General features: G+C 46.2%; 1 protein-coding gene across 1 annotated transcript in view; it reads left to right on the top strand.

Moving 5' to 3' along the window:
- KIAA1549L (KIAA1549 like) overlaps positions 1 to 23,045 on the top strand; it is a 113,075-nt gene extending 90,030 nt beyond the window's left edge. Inside the window, exons 16-20 of the mRNA XM_057750495.1 lie at positions 1,863 to 2,213; positions 9,326 to 9,423; positions 11,818 to 11,966; positions 13,149 to 13,300; positions 19,206 to 23,045. Coding sequence (XP_057606478.1) covers positions 1,863 to 2,213; positions 9,326 to 9,423; positions 11,818 to 11,966; positions 13,149 to 13,300; positions 19,206 to 19,487 — 1,032 coding nt within the window. The 3' untranslated portion in view covers positions 19,488 to 23,045. The remainder of the gene's footprint in view (positions 1 to 1,862; positions 2,214 to 9,325; positions 9,424 to 11,817; positions 11,967 to 13,148; positions 13,301 to 19,205) is intronic.
- The last annotated feature ends 3,731 nt before the right edge of the window (positions 23,046 to 26,776 follow it).

The following is a 26,776-nucleotide window of genomic DNA, read 5'->3' as shown; positions in this document are numbered from 1 at the left end:
TAATGACAATTATGATAACGACAAAGGCTACTATTATTGTTTTTACCATGTGCTACTGTTCTAGACTCTTTACCTCTATCATCTTGTTCAGTCCTTATAAAACTCTTTGCTTAGTATTATCCTCATTTTACAGACCAGATGTTTTTGAAACATCAAAAAGTTAAGTAAGTGCCCTGGTTGGAGCATCTTTTCTGCCCTGTCTTTTATCTTCTCAGCTCACCTTTTAGATCTGGCTGTCACAGGAGCATCCGCCCTGCACAGCGGCTGCTTGACTGTGTTACCCTAACAGTTCCTCATCTCTTAGCTTTGCCCTGAGGCTTTTCTTGACTATTCCGTGGGACACCTGTGGGAGCTCATTCTGTCCACCTAGCTCCTGCACAGATCTCAGAGTGCAAGGACAGTCCCTGGAGCAACCCTTGGCTCACGGCGGGGAGAGAGCTGGTGGGCAGAACTTTGTCCATCCTACAATCCTAAGGCATATCCTTCTTGCTTCCTCAGCGGGTGGCCAGCAGGATTAAGCCTCCATGGCCCACAGCCATCATTAACTCAGGACCCCACCCTTGACTGGCTTTGCTTCCTTCCCCAGTTTACTCATTCTAGGCCCCCACTCCCCAGGAATTCTTTTCCAAAATAAATTATCTGTAGATAAACGTATGTATCAGGTTCTGCTTTTGGGGGCAACCTAAGCCAAGACATTGTCCAAAGCCACACAGCAGTTAAGCTGTGAAACCCAGGTAGAAAAATATTCACTCTGTGTAAAATAATACTAAGCACCCAGAACCAGGATATAAATATGTAAATCTTTTTAAATGGGCGTGTGTGCATGGAAGAGGAGCGCACACACACAATCAGGTTTTGGAATGGAGTAAGTGCACCAAATATAGGTGGATTTTCCCCCTCTTGCTTATCTGTATTTTCTAACTTTCTGAAAGTGACAGTTGTTGCTTGTGTCATGGATGGAGAGCAGGGTGGCACACTGATCTATGCCAGTTTATTCACACAGAACCCTCAGGTACTTTTAGCAGATAGTGGTAACCGTGGATTAACTAGTCTCCACAACCTATCATATTATCACAAAAGCAAGTCTCAGACCAAAATCTGCCAGCATTCATTAGCAGGCAAACATAAGACAGTCCAGGCAGCCTGATCAAGTCCCAGCTGTCTGCCCATTTGAGTATTGCAACTGCTCCCTGAATGGAAGGTTCACTGGAAGAAGGCAGGAGAACATTCTAGAGCAGCGGGTCTCAAACTTGAGCAGGCACCAGAATCTCCTGGAGGGCTTGTTAAGGCACCGATTGCTGGATCCTGATCCCTGAGCTTCTGACTTGGGGTCATTACGCTTTGAGGTCCAACTTTGTTACTCTCTCTAACTGGCATCAGGCGACCAGCAGTTCCCTCAATGGCTGGGCACAGGACTATTTAGAGAGTCAGTCTACGGTATAGAACACCAACCCTGGGGTGTAGACTGCAAGATGCTCTAGATTCTTTTACCTAAAAGGCATAAGGGTGGAGAATGTCTCTGAAAGGTTTTAGAGGACACCTTTAATATCATCGGTGAAAAGCCATCTCTCATCCTTATTATGCTAATTAGCAAAGCCTGATGCAACCTTAAGCTCCGGATAACTGAAGTTCACGTAGATAGTTGTGTGTGTTCACGTGGGTGGTGTGGCCTCGCTGGTATGATGCTAGCTGACTACCCTTGTAGTGTGAATGCCTGGAGAGGGCGCCAAGGGTATAATTTAAATTAGCACACGTGCCCAATATCCCACGTCCAAACAGAACGTTTTAGAGTAAATTACAGACAACATTAATGGGAAGGAAAGTTCATTAACACATCGATGGGCATTTGTTTGGTCCCACAGACTGAGCCTGAAATCATAGAGGAAACCAACATCGACCGAGTGAATGAGCCCCGGGGCTACGCCCGGTCGAGGCAGATGAAAGGCCACTCGGAGACCTCCACGCTGAGCTCGCAGCCGTCCATCGATGAGGTCCGGCAACAGATGCACATGCTGCTGGAGGAGGCCTTCAGCCTGGCGTCTGCGGGCCACGCGGGCCAGAGCCGGCACCCGGAGGCCTACGGCTCCGCCCAGCACCTGCCCTACTCCGAGGTGGTGACCAGCGCTCCGGGGACCATGACGCGGCCCAGGGCTGGGGTGCAGTGGGTGCCAACCTACCGCCCAGAAATGTACCAGTACAGTCTGCCCCGGCCGGTAAGTCAGACATCCCTCCACCTGCCTGTCCTCATCAGGTCAGCTCCGCCTAGGGTGTTCCGACAGGGGTTTTGGAGCGGGGACTTCTGTGATGAGTCACCTTGGGGTTTGAAGATGAACTTTGCTGGGCTTTCACTTGTCCTCCACCCATGATCCAAGCCTGTTTTAGAATGAATTCCCCTTTTTATCCCTCCTGTGAAGGGCTGACCTCACTCTTCATGCACTAGTGGTTTTCTACAACCCCAAGTTTAAAGGACCTGGTTTAAATGTCAAAACGTGTTGCAGAGACCCATGTTAGGGTGCCGTGTAGCCTAGTGGTTCCCAGTAGAGGCTCTGGAGGCAGGTGGCTTGACTTTGAATCCCAGCTCTACCATTCACTGGCTTTTTAACTTGCGGACTTAAATTCTCTACAGGTAAAATAAACAGGTGAGAAAAATAACGGATTTCCTAAGGTGGTTGTAAAGATTAACCGAGTCGATATACATGAGGTGCTGGAAGAACGCCAGGCACCCGGTAAATGCCGTGGAAGTTTCCATCACGATTACCTCGTTAAGTAGTAACTTTATTTCAGTATCTGAGAAAGCACCCAATGCCTAAAAGCTTCCATGATTCAAACAACCATTTTAATTAGTTTGCATTTGATTAGTTCATCACCATAGCATCTATAGATAGATAGCTTTTTAAAGACAGACATAGTTTTATAAGCCACAGACCATAATAGACAATGCTTTGTGTATGTATAGTTTCCACCCTTGTAATATTTCATACCCTATCCCCAAGGGTTACTCATTAATAGAGCTTTATAAATTGTCATTGTGATATGTAATTACCTAATAGAAACTAACATTTATTGAGTGCTTCACTGTCAGGAGGTACTGACCTAAGTGTCATGTGTATGTTAATTCATTTATTTAGTCCTTACTACAATCCTCTGAGACAAGAAGTAGTTTTATCCTTGTTTTACAGATGAGGAAACTGAGGTTACACAGCTTGTTCAAGTCACACAGCCAAGAAGAGGCAGAGCCAGGACCCAAAGCCAGGCCATCTGGTGACAGAGCCCATTTTCTTAACCTGTCTTGTGCTGTTACATTGTCTCTCCATCGTATTATATTATTTCTTTCATTTTCAGTAGGTTATTTGGGGCACTTATGGGCTTGTGGAGACTTTTGATAACTTCAACCACCCCCTCCCAAGCACACATTATAGTGGTACTTAATAAATAGCTGTTATGCTATGTAACTACCTAATCTACACACTACTGTGAATTTCCTTATTGTTCTTTGCTCCAGATTTGCCCCCCACCGGGTCCCTGAGATGTCTCCCCTTGACACTGCTCCCAGTCCCCTCAGTCTCTCTCTTTGAATGTCAGTCTCTGGCCCAGCTTTTCCCTGTTGATAAAACTCTGTCAGGAGAGACCAACGTTTATTTCAAACTGAGCCTTTGGGGCAGGGACACTTGTGCTTGAGTGAGGTCATTATCCCCGAAAGGGTTTGTCCTTAGGTTGGCAGGTGCAGAATTTCTATTTTGTCCATTCACTTCAGGGTGATCAGATCATGCTGATTAAACTTACAAAAACTACTTTATTATTAAGAATATTAACTTACAAACCTGCAGTGAAACGCTGAATGACCAGGTGGGCCAGAATACTTGTTTGCTGGTCAACATGGTCTTTCACTAAGTAAAAGCCAATTTAGGGAAAGTACGCCCTTATCTCAAGGAGAACTGGTTGGTATTGGAGTCATCTTTCTCAGTCTGTGATATGCAAACCCAGAAATGGGGAAACAGGGTGAATGTGGGACATCTTTTTTCATCCCATTTTCTGAGATATGGGTGGACTACAATGCAAAATTCTTAACATAATGTTTAAAATAGAAGACTTTGGGACAATGCCCGGATCTCAGGAATAGGAGTTTGCCTCCGCCATCAGGGAACTTTTCTGAATTTGTTCAAGAATCACTGCCTTCCAGAAGAGTGTCAGCAACTCTGGGGCCACCACTGGCCGTGCTCCCATCAGATGAGAGTCCAAATACCCTTTTTTTCAGAAAGAGTTAGAAAAATGCTCACCGAGCCTTGCAAATCTGTTGCTTTAAAATACTTTCCCATGACAGTCATATCACAGTTTCCACAATTACAGTTTTCTTAACTAATTGCCCATTAAATCGGTACTCTTCTTTATGGGGAAAGAAAGGATTTTCTCACTGAGATTTAGAAAACACTCTAATCTTACCACATTTATACCTACCTCTTAAAGCGTCTGTCCCCCAGGGAGAGTTCCCTGTATCCCTCCTATACCGATCCGCACTGACTTCAGGTTCATTGGCTCATCCTTTCTGATTCCAGACATTAACCATGTCCCCGAGTTTTCCCTCAGCCCAGAGTGCAATGGCACTTGGCAGCTGAACGACCTTAGCCAGTGATCGTAACTCGGAGGCTCAGGTCCCTCAGCCATAGCACGGTGGTGAGAGAGGGCTGCGGTGAGGAAGCGATGATAATTGGTGTAAAATGCTCAGCACCGTCCTGGCACTTAGCACCCAACATGTGTTAGTGAATATTAATCAGAGTACTTCGTATAGAGCCTAGCACATCAAATTACTGGATAAATGGTAGTCATTATTATAAAAATATTCTCTTCTTTTCACTGGGTTCCACCAGTTACCTCCCTTTCCCTGACAGTTCTGAGATTACATCTTCTTTTCCTTTTACTTTGCTACATTCTTTTAAGAGCATGCTCTGGGGGCCCCCGGGAAGCTTCACTTCTGTTTCAAGATGTTTCTCAAGAATGACTGAGTTCCTCTAGCTGGAGGCCAGATTCTGGGGATCTGTAAAGAGATCTGGGTTTCAGAGAGAAAAACTTAAACCACTGGGATGATTCTTCCAATGACAGGCAAGAAGATGCCACAATCCACATCCACATGCCTCAGTTTAACAAAACCATCTGAACACGTCATTGTGGGAATATGAAAGCTTAGATGGTTCTGTTTGTTATAATTCAGGGTTGGCAGTTGTGCCAAGAAGGGCAGAAACATTAGCATTATATGCTTAAAAAAATGGAGCCACCAAAAAATGGAAATGGGCTGAGAAATAACACAGCAGAGAGATGGGCCATCAAACTGAACAACCTCAATGGCGCTTCTTTCGTCATTAAGGTTTCCTTTTGCCAACAACACATGAGGTCCTTATTTTAATGAAAGGAGAAACGGCTAACAATACACAATAGCAATGATGATTCTTAACCCAGGCTCTTGCCAAGCCCTCTTGTGCTATGATAATGTGGAAATCAATGGACAAGGTGGCAATTTAGAATGATGACTGTGATTACTTTTCAGCTTCCAAAAAGGAAGCGCTCTGAGCTCTGCTGGAGGATAATTGGAAGCTGGTGGTTCTAAATGCATTCGGCCAGGCTGAAGGCATTTATATCATGGGAAAGGTTACTGCTGGCAACTGGGGGTTTCTGCGCTGCAGCTCAGGAGACTTTTGGTCATATTTTACCCCTTGAATCTGTGAAGAAATCGGACTCGACACCTAATGACCAATCCAGTTTTGCTAGCAGCCGTAATGGGTCTGTGCCAAGTGGAATGAAAATATCCTACAGCCTTCCTGTTGGTGTCAGAGTAGGGGATCCTGAGAAAGGCAGCAGGGTGAAAACATTTTCCCTGCTGGAGGCCTTACAGATGCAACTGACAGTAATAATAATAACAGCACCAGCTGTCATCCCTTGTGCTCGCGCAGTGTACAGGACAGTAAGCTAAGTGTTAATGTCTCTTCTGCTCTAACAACCACCCTGTGAAGTCAACATTACAATGCCTGCGTACTCCATGGGAAACTGAGACCTGGAGAAGTGAAGAAAATTGCCCAAGGTGACACAGCTATAAAGGGCAGAACTGGGGTTAGAATGCATGGCTCTCTAACGTCAAAGCCCGTGCTCTTTCCACCCTCTGGCCAGGTGAGCCAGAGGATGTCCCAGGCTCTGATGAGAACTCGAATCTCCTAAACTTCAGAGTATAATCTTGTAAGGAAGCGTATCCAGTTTTGGGGGATTTTGTCCATTCTTGTCATTGCCCCTTGTAGGAGAGACATCTCTAATAGAATGGAATTGAGAGTATTACAGCCTGTTTTCCTCCTGTCCCCGCAAAAACAAAACAAAAAGACCCCTTCTGAAATCTTCATTAATGATGAGATATGCAGGTATATCAGGCAGGAGGTGGCATCCACCACAACACTCGGCTTCAAGAAATGTTACATTTCTTGTGTTTCTCCAAATCAAATTTGAATCTGTTCTGAGCTCCCATCTGGCCAGCTGTGGTGGGGCAGGGAGTGGAGGGGGATTCAATGCCAGTTGTTGCACAAAAGTCATTAGCAGTTTGGTGAAGTTGGAACAGCAAGAGAGGGTCTACCCCAGGCAGTGTTGATGGGTGTTCAAGGATGGAGGGAACCCACCAAACTAAGAAGGTATCTGGAGACCAAAAAATGAGGTGGGCAGATTCATATAATTGATGGGTCAGTGTATTATAGGGTAACTTACACGTAGGGTAGGACAGGCAGGTGGTGGTCCAGAAGCATTCGCAGCTGTGCTCCACACTGCAGGCGGACCACTGGGACAATTTTATAATTAACCTAGGGTATGGGGGCATGGAATTGGAGACAGGGAGTGCATTCCTAAGTCAAGATTTACAATGGGTGATTAGTCTTGTGGGTGCGGAGACTACATCACAAAGGTCTCTATCATTGTTTGGAGAGTAGCAGAGCATAGAGGCCACCTGGACCTAATGATAATTAAATAATATCTATTAAGTACAAAGCCCTTGACATCAGAGAAGTGATTTACCACAAAGTACAGTCCTGGGTAGGGTCAGTGGAAGGACAGGAGAAACTGAACGGGTCCAAGACGGTTATGCTAGCAGTCAGACAATGGGGTGTTGCCCAGCTCCCAGGAGTCCAGGAAAATAAGTTGCTTTCTACTACTTGGGACAGCCTGCACTGGGGATCTCTGCCTCTGGACTACTCCTTCTTGTTATGCATTGTACTTCCTAAATTGATTATTTATTTCTAAAAGCTCTGGAAAATTCTTAGTGATTGCTTCTTCAAATATTGTTCTTTCTCCAACTTTTCTCCTTTGGGACTTTGATTAACTGCATGTTAGACCTTCTTATTCCATTCTCTATATCTTTTACTTCTCTTTTATATTTTCTATCTTCTTGTCTCTTTGTGTTTCATTCTTAGCATTTCCACTTCCATTTTCTAGTTTGTTCTCTCGATCTGTGATAAATCTATTACTTAATTCCCCTATATTGAGTGTTTTATTTCAGTAATGGTTTCACTGCTAGAAGTTCTGCTTGTTTTTCAAATCTGCTATATCGTTTCTGTCTGGTCAATTATTTTCTTAAAACATTTCTTACCTTCTTACTTTCTATTTTGTATCTGGAAATGTCAAACTGTAAAGTCCTTTAAGGCCTAAATCTGTTGATTTTCCTAACTTTCACTTATGTTTTCTGATATTTGATTATGAGCTCCTCTTTACTTCATCCCAATCTGTGCCAATCCTGAGAGCCTAGTTTAGGAATACCTCTTCCAAAGAGGCCTGACAATTGCTCCTGCCTGAGCCTGGGAGCATTCCCAACCTCCCTCCCTGGGAGGAGCCAATGTTAGCCCTTCCAGGTTGGCTGTAAGGGTCTCAGCTTCACCTGTGTCACCTTGCCCTGTCCCAGGCTTGACCTCTTAATTGATTGCCAATACGGTATTTGTTTTCCAGGCAATCCCAGCTTTCATATTTGTCTACTACTCATTGTTTCTACCTCTGATTTCAGCTCACAGTTTTTATTTTACTTTGCTGAGATGTGAGAGGAAGGAGGTGGGTACTGGGTGGAGTCCTGAAGATTTTCCTTACATCCTGCAATCCCTACGTGCATTAAAAGCCACGTTTCTTTTATCCAGGATCTACTTGTTATTTAGTGGGTTGGCCCTTATGAGTAGATAGTCTGCCATACTGCTGGAGGGAGAAGCCTTCATTTAGTTTAAAGAATCCTGTTTATGGACTCTCTGCTGCTACTTTTTGTCGGGATGCCTTCAGGTTTAAAGCCCTATCATCTTTTTCCTTAAGAGATCTGGCAGGCCATGATACCTAAAGAAAAAAATGAACGAGAAGCACAAGCCAAGCTTGGTCTTCGCAGAGAGCATTTCTAGATTTTCTCCTGCTCAGAGAGGCTATGGCCTGGCTCTCTGGGCCTGTCTCTGGCCATTTTCCTTTTCTCCCCTCCTGTGTTGATTAAAATCTTCACTTTTGTGGCAGTTATGACCCCTTATCGTTAAACAGTGCTTTATAGATCGCAAAATATTTACACATACACTTTCTTGCCTGATATTCTCTGCACCCACCCCTCTGAGCAAGGCATTCGTGTCTCCATTTCAGAAGAAGACACTGAGGCCCAGAGAGGTCACCTGACTTGCTTAGGGACATAAAGGCTATTCATCAGCAAACTAGGACCTCTACCCATACTTCCTGACTCCCAACCCATTGCTTTCCCCCACTCAACCTGCTTCCATGAGTGAGAAAATAAATGCAATCAGTGATTCCTTCCTTATCTAATATTACTGCTCATCCGTGATTTAACAGGCGCTGTTCCAGGCGTGAGGATACAGCTGACAACAAACGCCTTGCCCTCATTACAGTCTAGTTTGTGGCAGATAATAAATAAGCAACAGTATAATACCAGAGTGACAGTTGCTATGACAAAAAATAAAACAGAATATGAAGATAGAGTAAATGGGGCTTGAAGGGAATATGGGACTGTATGAATGAAATGAAGGAAGGAGCCACAGGCAAGGAAGAAGCATCCCTGGGGAAGGAGCAGCGTGTACAAAGCCCAAGGCAGGAAACAACGCAGCAGATTCTAAGAACAACGGAAGGACTCTGTGACTGCAGTGGCCCAGCAAAGGGGAGAGTGGTGGCAGATGAGATAGAGGAGCGGGCTGGAGAACATGTTAAGGCAGACAGAAGGGGGACGTTTGAGGAAAGGCGTCTAACCCTCAGAAGTTTGCTTCCCTTTTAAGTAAGAAGAACCTGTGTGTTGATGGGTTTTAACACATCTCCCTCTATTGGCTTGTCTCTTTCACAGGCCTACAGGTTTTCCCAGCTTCCTGAAATGGTCATGGGCTCTCCCCCTCCACCTGTGCCTCCCCGGACTGGCCCGGTGGCTGTCGCTTCTCTCAGGCGGTAACACATTCCTTTCTTTGCCTTGTTTGGAATATCTGCAGAGGATGTGGTCCTGTGTGCCCCACCCTGACACAGTTCCTTCCTGCCCCGTCCCATTCGGGGGGCATCAGCTGTACAGACAACCGTGTGCCTGGGGCACCCCAAGTGCCATGAAGGAAGTGGGGCCCACAGAGGGTTGACCTACTTTCTTACCATTGAAAACTGAAAATCCTGTAGAACCCACAGTTGAAAAAACCCAAGGGCAACTGCCCCATACCCTGAAAGCCCCATGCCTTGACCTTGAGCATCTAAAAATTACTCCAGCGTGGGCCATCACCACAGCTGCTGCAAGGCGGGGCAGCTCCTGCCAGGTATGTGCACCCAGAAGGCCCTTTGTTATTGAGGGGTGGTGTCTGAGAGGCCGAGGAGCAGCATGTCTGGGCTCCTGCCCTAACTCTTGACTTCCAAGATGGGGAGGATGAAAGCACATGAACTTGGATAGGTCGGCTGTGAAGCATATATTCAGCATTCTCTTTGCTCTGTAATAATATAAAAAGCGCATGTTTTAAATAAAAATAGAAACAACAGTCAAGAGCCCTGGGGGAGGTTGGAATAGTCCTCATGTCCAGGACCAAAAGAGACCGCCATGCCCTGGGGTCCGTATGGGCTACTGCCCTGGCCCTCCTACCACAGGTCCCCCCAACATGCTTATCCCACCCTATTTGTGGGCCACAGGTCTGAACTCTGTGAAAATGGTGAAAAGAAATGAGTTTTCTCAGAAATGAGCTGCCTTCATTTCCAGCAGTACAGGATGCCGAGCTGTGTGTAGACACCACCCTTTGACCCCAGTCAAGCTCAGGGTGGGGTGGGAAGCAGCAGACCAGAGTCCCCCCCTCACCTGCCAGTAACCTGCTGTGTAACTCCAGACACGTTGCCTCTCCTGTCCGGCTCCTGTTTCCTTATCCGTAAAATGAGGGCAGTGGCCTCAATGATCTCAAAGGCTCTGGCAGTCCTCAAAGATGGCCGAGTTACAGAGCAGAACCCAGGGATTTTCCTAGGATGGTTTTCTAAACGAGTAGCAGGTACCTGGAAACAGCATGTGGGAAACCAGGGCTGTGGGAGTGAGCAAACGGGAAAAGGAGGGATGGAGAAAGGAAGGGAGACCCCACACTACCGAGCCCCCAGCACCCACCCTGATGGAGGTGAATTCTCACGGCCTGTGTGTTTGATCCTCCCTGGGGAGTAGCTACTCCTGAGGGTTCTGGATTGGAGAAGCTTCCCATCAGTCATTTGTGCTACGTTTGCTGAGGGCCAGCACCTATTTCTTATTTCTCCTCTCCACAACAGTCTCCTCTCCTGTCCTTCTGCACCGTCTACCATCCTTGCCAAATATCAGGAGGTCACTGCCCTCCTTATGAACCCAGAGGGTTAGACCAGGGAGGAACCTTTGAGATGAAGTCATCCTCCGCTTTCCTTTTACAGACGAGGAACTGGGGCTCAGAGAGAGGAGGTAGCTAAAACCCAGACCCCTGCCTCCCCTCCCGCTCCCTTATGGAGCCTCAGTTATGCTCTTAATGTGACAGCCGTGCCTCTGCTCAGGGGGTAGCCCGGTGGGCTGGCAGCCTGCCACCCACCGTGGCTGCCTTTGCCTCCCTCCATTTTAACTTTAGGAGAGCCTGAAGTGCCTCTGCCAATGGGAAGACGGAGACTGGCTACCGCACCCTTTATACTAGGGGGAGGGGCCGTGCCCCCCTCCCAGCCCCCTCTTCTAACGTGGCTTTCAGAGCAATAAGTGGAGACAGGTGTGAAATGGGCCAGATTCTCTGCTTGCCTGTGGAACTTTAAAAAGGAGTAAAATAAAGAGTGTTTTCTCATTCATAATACCCAGAAAGTGCTAGGCTTCTGAGCAGCCCGAGCTTCCCAAAGCCTTGGGCTTCTTGCTTCCTGCCAGTAGCAGCAGGGAGCGGGGTCCCCGCCGGCCTCTCGGGTTTCGGGTCCTGGTGTCAGGAGGGGGAGCGGCAGCGCGCTCCAGACGGAGCCTTCTCATTGGCTGTCGATGATGTCATCACCTGCCAGGTCGCCCATCCCCAGCTAAGACCCAGCGCTAATTGCTTGGCTCAGTTTTATGTGGAAATTAAGTGTTCTGCTCCCTAGAGACACGCGAGTCACTCTCCGGGGAGCCCTGACCCTGAATATCTAAAAATGACTCCAGCTCGGGCCACCGCGACGGCTGCCCCGGGTCTGGGCGTGCAGGCCCCCTTTGTTATTTGGGGGCAAACCCAGGGCTGAGGACCCCGCCGTCGTGGGGCCTGGAGGCCGAGGCGGCCCGCGGCCGTGATGTGCCCCGCGAGTCCCGCCTCGGCCGGCCGGCCGCGGGCCGGGGACGCGGCTAAGGCGGCCCCCCTCCCCGCACAGGTCCACCTCCGACGTCGGCAGCAAGACCAGGATGGCCGAGTCCGCGGGGCCCGAGCCCGCCCAGCTGCACGACAGCGCCTCCTTCGCGCAGGTGTCCCGAGGCCCCGTGTCCGTGACGCAGCTGGATCAGTCGGCTTTAAATTACTCAGGTGGGCAAGACGAGAAAAGCCTGGAAGAAGCCCGCGCCCTGCCCCCACCCCAGCCGCGGCCCCAGCCCCAGCCCCCGCGCTGTGCTCTTCGCGCTCCCCGCCCTCCACCTTCTACCCGCCGCCGTCAGCCATCAAAGCCGCAACTGTATTTCTGGGTCCCTTCTGGGCTTCAGTAGCCCTGGCTAGAAGAGCTGCTGCTTTTATTTCTTAAAAAGAGCTGAAATCTGACAAAATATTAAGATAGGTGACAGTCAGGGTGGATGTTAACATTATATATGTCTTTAAGCGTTCCAGATACAACTCTCCACCCCCAACTCATTCCCCTTTTCCCCAGAGGTAATCGCAGTCTGTAAGTCGTGGGTGTTAACCGTTCACTAGATATGTATATATATACAACAGTATATATTAATGCTTTATATATTTTAAATTTACATAGGTGATGTCAAGCAAAACCTTTACTTTTGCACGTTGTCTTAGCTTGTTTTCAAGAGTTCTCCAGGTTGCTGCACACATTGATCTAGTTCATTTGTTTACCCTGCCACATGGTATTCCATTATGTGATATGCCACAGTTTATCCTATCTCCCAGTGAGGGACGTATTTATTGGTTGTTTCCAGTTTTTTGCTTTTACAAACAATGCCAATGAACGTGGAGGTTTGAACATGCCCTAATAAGTTTTTTTCATTTATTCAAACCATACGTTTTAGGCTAAACCTGCAAGCACCCAGTTGTCAACACTTATTAAAGCATACTGTGTCCAGAAATTCCACCAGTGAAATCTGTGCCTTTTGGTTCCTCTTCTTGATTCTTTAAAAATACCCATCCTCCTGGGAGGAAAACACCTGGCACTGAGGTGTCATTTCCTCTTGCTAGCAGGTCAGGGTTGTTGGGATGGGGGTGGGGGAGTTGGTGAGGGCTCCATGAGGGGAGTTGAGCCATCACTTGTCTAGAAAGTCAGGTCCCAGTCACAGCGGGTGATGTCTCCACTGCTGTCTGGGCAGGTGAGCAGGGCTGGGGCTGCAGGTGGACGTCTGATGCCTTCCCATTAGCCCTTCCCCCAAGGCCAGAGTCCTCCCCTGTTTCCTGGCTTCCCCCCACCCCTCCCCGGCCCCGCTCATGCAAATGTCAGCTCAGTGGGAGAGGTGCTGGCCTAATCTCGCCCGTCCGTCTCCTCCATGCCAGGTAATACGGTGCCAGCAGTGTTCGCCATCCCTGCTGCCAACAGACCCGGCTTCACCGGCTACTTCATCCCGACGCCTCCCTCGTCCTACAGGAACCAGGCCTGGATGTCCTACGCAGGAGAGAATGAGCTCCCAAGCCAGTGGGCCGATTCGGTGAGACCCTCGCTGATTCCCTCACAACTTTAGCTACTTGACCCACTTCAGGGAGACAGTGGATGTGAGGCTGAGACTGAGTGTTTTGTTATTTCAGGCCCCTTCCCACCAACCAAGTGGCTAAAATCAGCTATTAGAGGAGACAGTGCGTGCGGGGGCGGGGGCACGGTTGTGGATATCCTTTGACACAGGAGTTTGAGAACTGCCTTCAGTCAAATTCCACCTCTTCCTGAAGGGCATCCTTAATCAAATACATTTTTATAATAACTACCATTTTTTGGAGTATTTTCTACGTGCCAGGCACCATGTTAGACTTTCTATTTATGTTATCTTATTTAATCTTCACAAGACCTATCATGTAGGTATTATTTTCCCATGACATGTCCAACATTCACACCTGCATCTTTCCAACTCCAAAGCCTTTACTAAATGTGTTCCTTTCAGCTTTAAAATCCTGTAAAAAGTTTAGATGCAATACCAGAAAAGGAAGTATTTAGAAACCCAAATATCTAAATCCAAAGTATTAGAAACTACTTTGCATGTAGATCTAAGGCTTTCTGCCTGTCTTCCAGCCAAAGACTGTCTTGTCATGGTCTCCTGGTTTCTTCATTATATTAGTAGGAGTTCATGGCACAGTGGACCTGGCCCAGACTGGACCAAAGAGGGGTGAACCTGGATATTCACACCCAAACCTGCCTCTAAGCCACCTGTCAAGCACTGCCAAGTGAAAAACGAAAAACAAGCAAACAAAAATAGCACAACGATGGCCTCTAGAGTGGGTTGCTGCAGTCCCTGTGCGAGATTATCCATCATGGATAAGAAAGGCAGGCTGTCTCCTAGGGCCCAGTGGAGCTGTATGTCATTTTAGGGTTTGGTCTCAGCATGTGAAATACACCCTAGATTTAGGAAACATATTGATGCACAAGGCCTGTGTCATCTTTTCTCTCTGGGGTCTATACTTTCTACTCCTACAGGTTCAGTTCAACCTCAACATTGGTGTTCTTACTGTAGGGATCCCACATTTAAACATCATCAGGGTAAAGCTACCCTATGTATATTAATTTTCCTGATGGTCAAAGCTTATCGCTTTGATTTCCAAAATATTTTTAAAATATATGCCGTCTTGAGTTTTAAAATTCTGGAATGAATTACATCCTTCTCCCTTCTTTCTTTAAAAGAAAAACATGATTTAATTTGTCTTTAACAAATGATTCAGCGTCATTGTTATGTGTCACTGTACTAACATGACATTTGTAAGATGCGTTCTGATGGTTTGTAGGGTTATTGCCCCTATGTCAAACATTTCCAAACTACTATAATTTTTGGAGTTATTCCAAGGCTTATTATGGTTTTTCTTTCTCTGACCTTGCTTCTAGCTCACACCTTCTGTTGCTGTCACTTTCCCCACTTTCAGACATATACTCACCCTTAAATATGCTTTTCCTAATGTGCTGTTATCTGCAAATGAGGCAAGTCTGATCTCATTAGAGTTGTTTGTAGAGTTGGAGTAAATAAGCTCTAAGAGAGTAACTAGAGAGATTCCCTACTGTTAAGTCTACAAATCTTAATGTAGGAGTGTAGGGCATCTGTTTTGGTTGTTTGTGGGTCTTTTTTTGCTTCCTTTGTTATGTTCAGCTCTTCTTAACAGCTGAAACCACTGGGTGTGAGTTGATCAGTTCAGAGTTTGTTCAAATCCATAATTCCACTTGCAGTCTAAACATAATGTGTACTTTTCAGAAAGTAGATGATACTTGTGCTAATTAGGCAGTAAACCTGCAGCTTTGTCGGCTCACTGTCTGCGTGCAGGGTGCACTGGGTGCTTTGCAGGAGTCAGCAGAAGTATTTACAAAACCTTGGCCCTTGCCTTCAAGATTCTTACAGATAATACTTAGCCGGGCTCTTGGTGACATCCATATACCTTTGGGTTCATGTTGCCTTAAAGATGAAGGAAAAGGAACCCAGCAAATCAAAACCTAATCTCCCGGACAGGATGACTTGATTACCATGCCACCCCCCAGTGTGAAGGAGAGCTAGTTTCCTATTAGTTATTTTTAAGAGGAAAGTGATTGCTGCAGCCTAAATGGGTCTTTCCTGGAGCTCAGTTACCACCCACAGTTAAGCTGGGCAGCAGAGAGCACAGCCGTCAGGAACCAGGCCGGGAGGTTAGGTGCTTTATCGCATTTGAAAGACAGTACAGGGACCGGTTGTCAGCTTCAGAAAGATACTCCACTGGGGAAAATGTTCACCTTCCACATCCATGTGAGAAGAAAAAAGCTGCCAGCATCATTTGGGTGTCTGACCTTCCCTGATCCTGGGTACCCAGATGTTAGGAGCTAGCTTCATAACATCACCCGGAACTGACTTGACAAATAGGTTTCATCCTTGGTGCTGGATGAAGAGGGATTGAGAGGGGGTTCCCAGGCTCAGCAGCAAAGTGTGCAGTGATCAACAGGTGATGCCTGCCATGGCACTGGCTAGGAAAGGAGTGGGGTTTGCCAGCCCTGGATTTTGGCCTACGAGGTGTGGTGGCTCCCACCTGCATCTCCTGTAAGGGAGGAAGAATGTGTCATCTCCTCATCTTCCCTGCTTCTCAATACTACCCTGAGGCCACTCCAGTGGAGTCAGGGGTCCCTGGCCTGTCCCAGCCGCCAGCACCAAGTTGCTTAATGCTGCAGAGCTGGGAGTTCTCAAGAGTTAGACACTGGGACTTCCCTGCTGGTCCAGTGGTAAGGAATCTGCCTTCCAAGGCAGGGAACATGGGTTCGACCCCTGTTCGGGGAACTAAGATCCCACATGTCGGGAGGCAACTGAGCCCACGTGCCGCAACTACCGAGCTCCCACACCTCAACTGGAGAGCCTGCGTGCCGCAAACTACAGAGCCCAAGCGCTCTGGAGCCCATGTGCCACAACTAGAGAGAGAAAACCCACATGCTACAACTAGAGAGAAGCCCGTGTGCCACAACAAGACCCAGTGCAGCCAATAATAATAATAATAACAATAAAGAAAATAAATATTAAAAAAAAAAAAAGAGTTGGATCCTGACCCTCAGCTCCAGCTGAACTTAAATGCAGGGAAAGGGGACATGGCAGCTTCTTTCACAAACACACGGCAGCACTGGTCATCCTTCAGTGATTTTCAAATTGTGCCGTTCAGAATCCCAGGTCTGAGACACTCCCTACCGTGTACCGTGTACCATACACTGTGCACAGTTCTGGGCACTGGTACACAGTGGTAAGCAGGTGAGACACAGTTTTACCTTCACAAGTTGATGCCTGAGACGGCTGATGGTGTCTTGAGTACTGACTTGTGCTAGACAAAGTGCATGGAAGGGCCTTACAGGGAGCCTTCGGCTACTGTAGGGCTGGGGAAGGTCTCCTGGAAGAAAGAGAATTTGAGCTGAGATCTGACAGGCAGGTCCTGTGTCCTGGCCTTGGCTCTCTGTTACCCTCAGTCACCTGTGCGTTTCCAGTTCGTGTGGCCTAAGGACTCAGTCTGACTCTGATTTTCCTCTGAGATGCAAGTGAAATATATTTGCTACTTTGTCTTTCTTTGCCAGGTCTTATAGGGAAATTAAAGCCCCACACCTTGGGACACCCATCCCATCACCTCTTCCCTCACTTGGGTCCTCCCCACCTCTCACCTGGCCCATTGAGGTAGCCTCAGAACTTGTCTCCTCTCCACCTCCAGTGGGTCCGCCTCCAGAGTGTCCCTCCTGAAATACAGACCTTTCCTCTGCCTGACACCCACTGGTGGCTGCAGGCCAGGCCTCCTCAGGAGGGCTTGACAGAACCTTTGTCAGGGACTGGAAGGGGCCTGCTGTCCTACTACACATTGGCCCACCCAAAATTCTGAATCATCACCCAACCCCACCCTACTCCATCCTCACCAGCGCCTGAACAAGCCTCTCTGTGAAGAATGGAAACAAGCTGAATTCCCCAGAAGGGTGCGATAGAAAACGTTAACTCCGCAGCTGGTGTTCAGCTGCCTTCTGATCTGGCCCTGCCTGCCTGCCTTCCTGAGCTTCTCCCACACCCCACACGCTCTCTCTGGCCAGACCAAATCACCGGACCTCCCTGGGTACACAGTCCTCCGTGAACGTCCAGGCCTCTGCATGGCTTTTCCCTCTGCCCGGAATGCCCCTCCCACTTTGCCTTCTGCAAAGCAGCCTCTTCATCTTCCAGACTCAGCTAAGCTGCTTCTCCCAGAAAGATGCCTGACTGCCCACATATGTCCCACTCCTGGCAGCACCCCCATGCTCCACGGATATTTGACTCAAAGTGTTGCAACTGGCATTATGGGATATAAAGGCCTTTTGCAGATTACCCTGGAAGAGCATCCCTGTGTATGGCACTGTTTCTGCGTGAAAGTCGGTCCTCAATTCCAAATCATTGCTCTGTTCTTATTACTAGAAGTCTCCGTATATTAAAGCATAGAACTGTATGTCTTCCACTTTTACCTTTTTTTTTTTTGGCACACGGGCTTAGTTGCTCCGCGGCATGTGGGATCTTCCTGGAGCTGGGGTCGAACCTGTGACCTCTGCATTGGCAGGCAGATTCTTAACCACTGCGCCACCTAGGAAGCCCTGTCTTCCACTTTTAAAGTAAAGGGAAAATTTTGTTAGGAAGCCAAGATCATATTCCAGATCCCAGACAGTATCGTGCAGTGACTAACTCCCAGCCTTGGAGCTGCGTGTCTAAGTGGCTTGTTAGCTGTGGCACCTTCGAGTGGGGCACTGTTTGCTTCAGTTTCCTCTTCTGTAAACTAAGGGTAACGGTACCTACCTCCTAGGTTGCTGCTTTGAGAATAAATGAGGTCAGGTTTGGAAAGCCCTTAGCACAGGGCTCGTTCACTGTTCGCTGTTGTCATCAATGATAAATCCCTGAGTCCTTTGAGGTCCATAAAGAACAACACTTTTGTTGGCTGGATGGTGCTTATATTAAAAAGGTAGCCAGGTAGCTTCAGATGTAGGCTCAGGTAAGTGCCTACTGTTTGCATAAGGTTTAAAACACCTATTTAAGATCTAAAGATGCAAAGAATCCCTACCCAAATCCCAGGTGGTATTGTGCAGAAATTGACAACTAATCTAAAGTTCCTGTGGAAAATGCAAGGGGCTCAGAATAGGTAGATCAAGGAATCTTGAAAAAGAAAAGCAAAGTTGAAGGTGTGCAGAGCCAGGCAGAGCTGCGTGGTGGTGTAAAGACAATTGAAGCTGAAGCTTCTTGAGATTGAACAGATGCAGAACAAAAGCCTTCTCAGAGCTCCCCTCATCTGAGTAAAAGCTGAAACTTCTGAGACACGACTACAGTCATACATTCCCTCTTTGGAGTGGCTTCTATTTCCAGGAGAGAGACCGAGAGTAACCCTACCATACATCCTTTCTGTGGGGTATTTCGTGACCCTGAAGAAGAGGCAACGATCACTCATCTGTGTACACACAAACATCATCACACACTTTCTTAGATCCCATTGTTTTGCAAACACCTGCTCGTTTTTCCTGAAGAAACATTTCTGTTCTTCCCATAAGAAGCCAATTCTCCCCTCTCCCTTTCCCCTGGTAAGTTAGGTTGATAAGCCTTTAACGTTCACCATGTAACATGTGAGTGACTTTTTGGATTGGCTCCTGTGTGCATAGAAATAAACCTTTTCTCTTGGTCAAAAAAAAAAAAAAAAAAAACCTGTTTAATTCGTCCAACCAGCAGATCAGCAGATCCAGTGAGTCCAAATCGCCTGTTTCCCAAATAGACTCCAGCTTTTGTATCTGCACGGTGGTGCGTTGCCTTCATTGCCTTCTAAACCTCTTTCCTTGTCCTCAGTCCCCTCCTGCTTCAGTATCAAGCGTGCCCTATGACGTGAGCCCCTTCCTGATCCCAGGTCCTCTGTCTTCTCTCCCTCTACGCTCTGCAGGTCCCCCTCCCGGGGTACATCGAGGCTTACCCCCGGTCCCGATATCAGCAGAACTCTCCCTCCAGGCTCCCTCGCCAGTACAGCCAGCCAGCCGGCCTGCACCCCAGCTTGGAGCAAGCCCCGGTGCCCTCCACGGCAGCCTCGCAGCAGAGCCTGGCCGAGAACGACCCGTCTGACACGCCCCTGACCAACATCTCCACGGCGGCCCTGGTGAAGGCCATCCGGGAAGAGGTGGCCAAGCTGGCCAAGAAGCAGACGGACATGTTTGAGTTCCAGGTCTAATGCCTTCACCCTGTGGGACTTCCAGACTCTGAGGAAACTGTCTTGGGGTTTCTCCAGCCTGGCGTGATGGGACTGGAGACACAGACGACGCGTGAGGCTTTCTCACCCTCAGTTTCTAAAACGGGGAACAGTGGCGCTTCTGGAGAACAGGAAACTCTTGAACAGCTGGCTGCTCAGCGTATTCAACTGATTGTATGTCAACAGGTCCCTGTGGGGGACGCATACATCTGATACTCTGTTAACACTAACTGTTTGAACTGCGGGTGTATGTCCCTGTGGAGCCTTAGTCACGAGAGACACTCACTAATCTGCAGATTCTTGTCCAATGCCACATTTTAAGAAATCACCAGAAGGGGAGAGCATAGCTCTATCTCTGGTGACCTCTGCATGTTACCTCTGTTTCTGTGTTAAAGGCAATGCAGACGTGTGATGAAGCCCCGGACTGTACTCTCTCTCATTCAGCCATGACTGTAATCATTCCAGTCACCTCCGGTCTCCAAGAGAGACACTGTCTCCAGCCAAGAAACCTGAGTCCTTTTCTTTTAAAAAGTTCATATTCAAAGTCAGATAATTGGATGGAAATCAGTACTGTCCCTGACTGCACCTATACACCGTCCTGACTCTCTCCCCCCAGTTAATTCAACAAAGGCCAAGAAAGAGAGAAGATGAGAGGGAATGGTGGATTCGTGTTGACGGGTTTTTGAAAAGGTGTTGTCATTTTGGAAATAGAGTATTCTGCAAGTTGGGCTCTAGCTGGAAGAGAATTGGTGCTAAGAGCTTTTAGGATCCTACAAAAGAAAAACAGGTTTTCTTTGCTCTGTAATGAAGGCGGCCTGAGACCGAAGCTTCTCTTTTTGGGAGGATGATAGATACATTGACTTTTACAAGGAAACCTCTGTCTCTTCCACAATGATATCCAGCATGTGCTGCCCAGTGATACAAAAGGAAATAGTCATTGATGCCTGTTAGAAGCAGGAATCGTGGACCCAGTCTCCCCAGGCTGCAGCCTCTGTTTATAGAAGCTTCTGAATGTCGAAAATCTGTTGATTTACGTTTAAATGTAAATAACATTTTTAAAGGTGTATGGAGTTAGCCAGTCCCTCCCACACTCTTCCCCATAGTTAGTAAATAGACATAGGAGGACATTTGCTGAAATGGCAGGCTTCTGACCTCATCACCATGCTGTTGCAAATCAGCCTCCCTGACATGGCGGGTCCACCGCCAGAGCTCTGGGTGGACACGGCCTCGCAGCCGTGAGGCACTAGCTGCTGACTGTCAACACAGAAGCAAGAAGCTACTGACTTCAGGTGGCCCAGGGAAGGGGACCCCCTGGTTCCCTCACCAACTTTGGGAGCTGTGCTCAATGTCGGGGCTTACCTGGTGTCTGTTGGAGAGTGAGGTCCTGTCCTGCCTTCACCCATGATCCATCTAGCTTCAGCTTGTACTCATCTCCTCTGAGCCCATCTTTCCATTCTCCTCATGAGTTTCTTTGGTCTTTATTGAGAGAAAAAGGTGGAAATTTCAAAATTGAGAGAAGAGTAGGAATGAAACTGATAAGAGTGGGAGAGTCAAACTATCAAAGCACATACTTTCAAAGAAGCTGTTTTTATTTCCTAATGGCAAATTGCCCTTTCTGGAACGTTCTGGAGATGATGTGTCATGGAATCCCCAAACGAGTCTCTTGTTCGGATGATATTAGGTAGTGTCCTTTTGGTATGCTGGTTGATCTTTCATAGTGTTAGTTTTTTGTTACTCAAAAATATCAGCTATAAATAAAATGTATTTTTGTAATTTCCATGTGTATATATGGTATATTTCTAGCAATGGCCAGTTGTTGTAGTCCAAAACCTAAATCAGTTTGCAAAACACTGTGGACAGTGCAAGATTTTATTGACAGATTAACACAATGCCTAAGTCTATCCAAATAGGTATTCAGTGCACTTGAATGAACAAAGAGCCAAAGAAACTCAGCCTTTTCATGCAAATGGTATGAGTCTAATAAAGTCAGCTACATTGTCCCGCCTTATCAATGATATTAATATTTCATCAGTGCAATGATATCAACCCAGTACTTTGTCTACTTGGTAAATGCCTGGAAATACTGTATGTGAAAATGAAGTTTCAAGACCTTAGTGTAATTTAAATATATGCACATGCTTTCAAGATAGTGTCTGTGCTTTGGATGTCCCAGTGACTCGCAGAGGAGGAGCCCACAGTGTGCGATGGTCCAGCTGGCCAGGAGGATGCAGAAAAATCATGGTGAGCTGTGCAGAAACCCCATGAAATACTGTCAGTCAACAGAGATGACTGAGAACACAGCATGCTAAATTAGACACTCTCTTAAAAAAGACACCGCAGGTTTAAGAGCAGTATATGGGAGGAAAACCTTAAGTTGAGAAGAAATCAATCTGTTCGTGTTGTTCCACCAATGTGAAGACGGCTGCCATCGTTTGATATTCTGTGACTAAGATGTGGTCCCTTTTCTGAAGAGTCTTCTGATCTCATGGAGGTGCTGGGTGCCTGGACAGCTGACTCTGAGGAAAGGCAAGTGGTCAGAAGTGCCCTGTGGAAGTGAACTTAGAGGCTCTGCGTTGCTCATGACCCTCCAGACAGTTGAAGAAGCCACAGAGGACCTTGGTGACCTCAGAGAAGGAAGCAAAAGTCCAGAGAAGTGGAGTGACCTGCCCGAGGCTTCCAGCCCAAGCCCACCGACTCATCATGACCAGGCTTGCTTTCCATTTCACCAAGCTGCCTGCATGCTTGTCTGTGACACGTTTCTTGAACTGTGCTAGGAAATTTTAAAAGTAGACAAGGGTCATATGAGGGACTATATACGTTCTTGCAAAGGAAAGAAAAAGATGATTAGTATGTAAAGAACTTCAGATACAGTGTATAGAGGACAATGCATTTGTGGCATAATAAACATTTTTCAGAACCAGTTTCAATGTGAGTTTTCTGCATTCATGAAAAGAAATGCATTGTGGCTTTTTCCAGAGAGTGCCATCAAGGAAATGGTGCTGTCCTCTGCTGTTCGGGACTTTAGGGGTGTGTTCCTCTCTCAGCACCATGGATCCAAACAGACAAGTGGGGAGGCCATGGCAGCTTGTCACTGGGGGGGTAGCAGATTCTGCGTCTGCGTTTGGGGAGGCAGTCCTGTGCTGCAGGAACATAACAGTCTGTTGCGTGCCCTGATGCCTACGATCTGAGATGCATTGTTACCTGTGGAGTAGGAAGTTGCCTCTTTTAGGGTGTGCTGTGGACTGAATGTGTCCCTCTCTCAACTCCTATGCTGAAATCCTAACCCCCAATGTGATGGTATTAAAAGGTAGAGCCTTGGGAAGTGCTTAGCTCATGAGGGGAGCCCTCATGAATTGGATTAATGCTCTTATAAAAGGGACCCCCAGAAAGCCCTCTTCCCCTCCTTTCTGCCACATGAAGAAAAATAAGAAGTCGATAGTCTGCAACCCAGAAGAGGGCTCTCACCAGGACCTGACCACACTGGCATCCTGATCTTGGACTTCCATCCTCCAGAACTGTGAGAAATAAATTTCTGTTATTTGTAAGCCACCCAGTCTCTGGTTCTCTGTTATGGCAGCCTGAGCTGACTAATGACTGAGACAGGGTGGATCATGTAGGAATCAGTTCTCTGGTGCCAGAAGTTATATTGTGCATTTGTTAATTTAAGAATTCAGCAGAAGGACATTAATTTCTGAGCATTCTCGATGGAAGAATGGATAGGATATTGTTAGATTTGTGATAAAAAAAAAAAAGAAGAAGAAGAAGAAAAGACTTCTGAGAGTACAGATGGAGGGGAGAAAAATTTAAATACCTGACTAAAATAAATGCTTTTCTAACAGGCAGAAGTTAACAAACTAGATCAGAAGATTTAAATACAGATTACTGATAAATAAGCTTCTTTTTTCTACATAACACACAGGCACTCAATGTTTAATGAAAAAAATAGGTATTATTTTAAAGTTTGAGAACAGAATTTAAATGTAATCCACTCCTTCTATGACACATCAGAAAGTAGTTTGGACTTTTGTAACAAAATACAGCCAAATACACTTAAGGAAAGATAATAATTTAGCTTAGAGCAGCGACTGACTGGGTTCAAGTGTTAGAAATTAAATGAGGCCATTTAGTCCAATCTTGAAGGTATTCTTGTCAAGGATCTTTGCAAGGACTAGAAACCCATTCACACTTGCTCAAATGTAGAGATTGACTGAGCAAATACAGGCAGACCTCAGAAATAGTGCAGATTTGCTTCCAGACCACCACAATAAAGCAAATATCACTTTGCTCTACAAGTGATGAATGTTGGGGTTCCCAGAGCATATAAAAGTCATATTTACACTATACTATACTGTAGTCTATTAAATGTGCAATAGCGTCATGTCTAAAAAATACATACTTAACTTAAAAATACTTTATTGCTAAAAAAAATGCTCACCATCACCTGATCCTTCAGCGAGTTGTAACATTTTTGCTGGTGGAGGGTCTTGCCTCAGTGTTAATGGCTGTTGACTGCTCAGGGTGGTGTTTGCTGAAGGTTGGCATTGCTGTGGGAATTTCTTATAATCAGACAACAATGAAGTTTGCTGCGTTAACTGACTCTTCGTTTCATGAACAATTTCTCTGTAACAGCAATGCTATTTGATTGCATTTTAACCACGGTAGAACTTCTTTCAAAATTGGAGTCCGTCCTCTCAAAACCCTGCTGCTGCTTTATCAACTAAGTTTATGTAACTTATAAGTCATTTGTTGTCCTTTCAACAGCCTTCACAGCATCTTCACCAGGAGTAGATTCCATCTCAAGAAACCACTTTCTTTGCTCATTCATGATAAGCAACTCCTTATTTGTTCAAAATTTATCGTGAGATCACAGCAATTCAGTCACATCTTCAGGCTCCACTTCCAGTTCTCTTGCTGGTCTCCACCACATCTGTTTCCACATCTGCAGTTACTTCCTCCACTGAAGTCTGGAACCCTTCAAAGTCATTGAAATCAACTTCTTCTAAACTCCTGTTAATATTGATATTTTGACCTCTTACCATGAATCACAAGTGTTCCTATATCTAGAATAGGGAATCCTTTCCAGAAGGTTTTCTTTTTTTTTAAGCTAGGGTTTTAATGACAGGCAAAATCCTTTTACAGGTTTTCAATTGACTTTGCCCAGATCCGTCAGAGGAGTCACTATCTATGAAACCTTACAAAATGTATTTCTTAAATAATATGACTTAAAGTCAAAATTACTCCTTGATCCATGGGCTGCAGAATGGATGTGTTAGCAGGCATGAAAACAACATTAATCTCCTCATAAATCTCCAGCAGAGCTTTTGGTTGACCAGGTGCATTGTCAATGAGCAGTAGTATTTTGAAAAACATCTTTTATTCTGAGCAATAATCTTAACAGTGGGCTTAAAATATTCAGTAAACAATGTTGTCAACAGATGTGCTGTCACCCAGGTTTTGTTGTTCCATTTACAGAGCACAGACAGAGTAGATTTAGCATAATTCTTAAGGACCCTAGGGTTTTGGGAATGGTAAATGAACACTGGCTTCAACTTTAAGTCACCAGATACATTAGCCCCTAAGAAGAGAGTCTGCTTGTCCTTTGAAGCTTTGAAGCCAGACATTGGCTTCTCCTCTCTGGCTATGAAAGTCCTGGATGACATCCCCTTGTAACAAAGGGCTGTTTCATTGTATGGCTGTTAGCATAACTGATGCCATCTTGGACCCTTACAGTTTCTCCTGTCCTTCCTCTGACCCTACCCAGGACTGTACTGTGCAGTGAATCACTTCTTTGTCATCAAAAGCTTTGTAGTCAATAGATACTGTTTAATAATCATTAGGACCAGATAGCCTCTAAGGTCTCTAGTCCCCAAACAATAATGAAAACAAACCCTCCTTGACATATTCCCAGTGCCCATGAGACTAGTTACCCATTCATAAATTTTGACTTAGGAATGCACATTCTGTTTCCAAGCATGTACCCCCACACTTTAGGTTAACTATAAAATTGTCCCAACGGCCCCTCCACAGTGCAGAATGCTTCCAGATCATTGTCCGCCTGATCCCACCCTGTGAGTAAGTTACCCTGTGATAAACTGATCCACTGACTGTATGGAGCTGCCTGCCTCATCTTTTGGTCTCAAGATGCCTTCTCAGTTTGGTGGGCACTTTTTACTCCCTCCACCCTCCTACATTCGTCTACACTGACAATCCATCTTTGGTGTAGCCACCTTCGTTAATCATCTCAGCTGGATCTTCTGGGTAACGTGCTGCAGCTTCCGAATCAGCACTTGCTGCTTTCCTTGCACTTTCGTTATGCAGATGCCTTCTTAATCCTCATGGACCAACCTCTGCTGTTTCAAACTTTTCTTCTGCAGCTTCCTCATCTCTTTCAGCCTTCATAGAATTAAACAGTGAGCGCCTTGGTCTGGATTAGGATTAGGTTTCAGGGCATGTTGTGGCTGGCTAGACCTTCTCTTCAGTCCACTAATGCTTTCTCCATATCTGCAACGTGGCTGTTTTACTTTCTAATCACTCGTGTGTTCACTGGAGCAGCACTTTTAATTTCTTTCAAGAACTTTTCCTTTGCCTTCACAACTTGGCTAACTTTTTGGCACCAGAGGCCTAGCTGTTGGGTCTATCTCAGCTTTCGACATGCCTTCCTCACTAAGCTTAATCATTTCTAGCTTTTGATTTAAAGTGAGAGACATGCAACTCTTCCCTTCACTTGAACACTTAGAGGCCATTGTAAGGTTTTTAATTGGCATAATTTCAATATTGTCATGTCTCAGGGAATAGGGAGGCCTGAGGAGAGGGAGAGAAGAAACAGGGGAACAGCCAGTCAGTGGAGCAGTCGGAACACACACATTTATTGAGCTAAGTTTGTCATCTTATACAGGCACAGTTAGTGGCACCGCACAACAATTAAAATAGTAACATCAAAGATCAGTGATCATAGATCACCATAACAAATATCATAATGATGAAAAAGTTTGAATATTGTAAGAATTACCAAAATGTGACACAGAGACATGAAGTGAACAAATGCTGTTGGAAAAATGGATCTGATAGACTTGCTCGACACAAGGTTGCCATGAACCTTCAATTTTTAAAAAATGAAATATCTGTGAAGTGCAATAAAGCAAAGCCCAATAAGATCAGGTGTGCCTGTGCAGGGCCATTTCATGGAAACATGAAACATCCCCTCCCGATAGGGAGGGATGGAGACGGCTAACCTTCCCCTGGCTCGCTCTTTCCTGTTCTCTTTCTACACA

Source organism: Hippopotamus amphibius, chromosome 9 (genome assembly GCF_030028045.1).
Source record: "Hippopotamus amphibius kiboko isolate mHipAmp2 chromosome 9, mHipAmp2.hap2, whole genome shotgun sequence".
NCBI classification, from domain to species: domain Eukaryota; kingdom Metazoa; phylum Chordata; class Mammalia; order Artiodactyla; family Hippopotamidae; genus Hippopotamus; species Hippopotamus amphibius.
The sequence above is the reverse complement of the archived record's forward strand: the minus strand, read 5'-3'. Positions and strand labels throughout refer to the sequence as shown.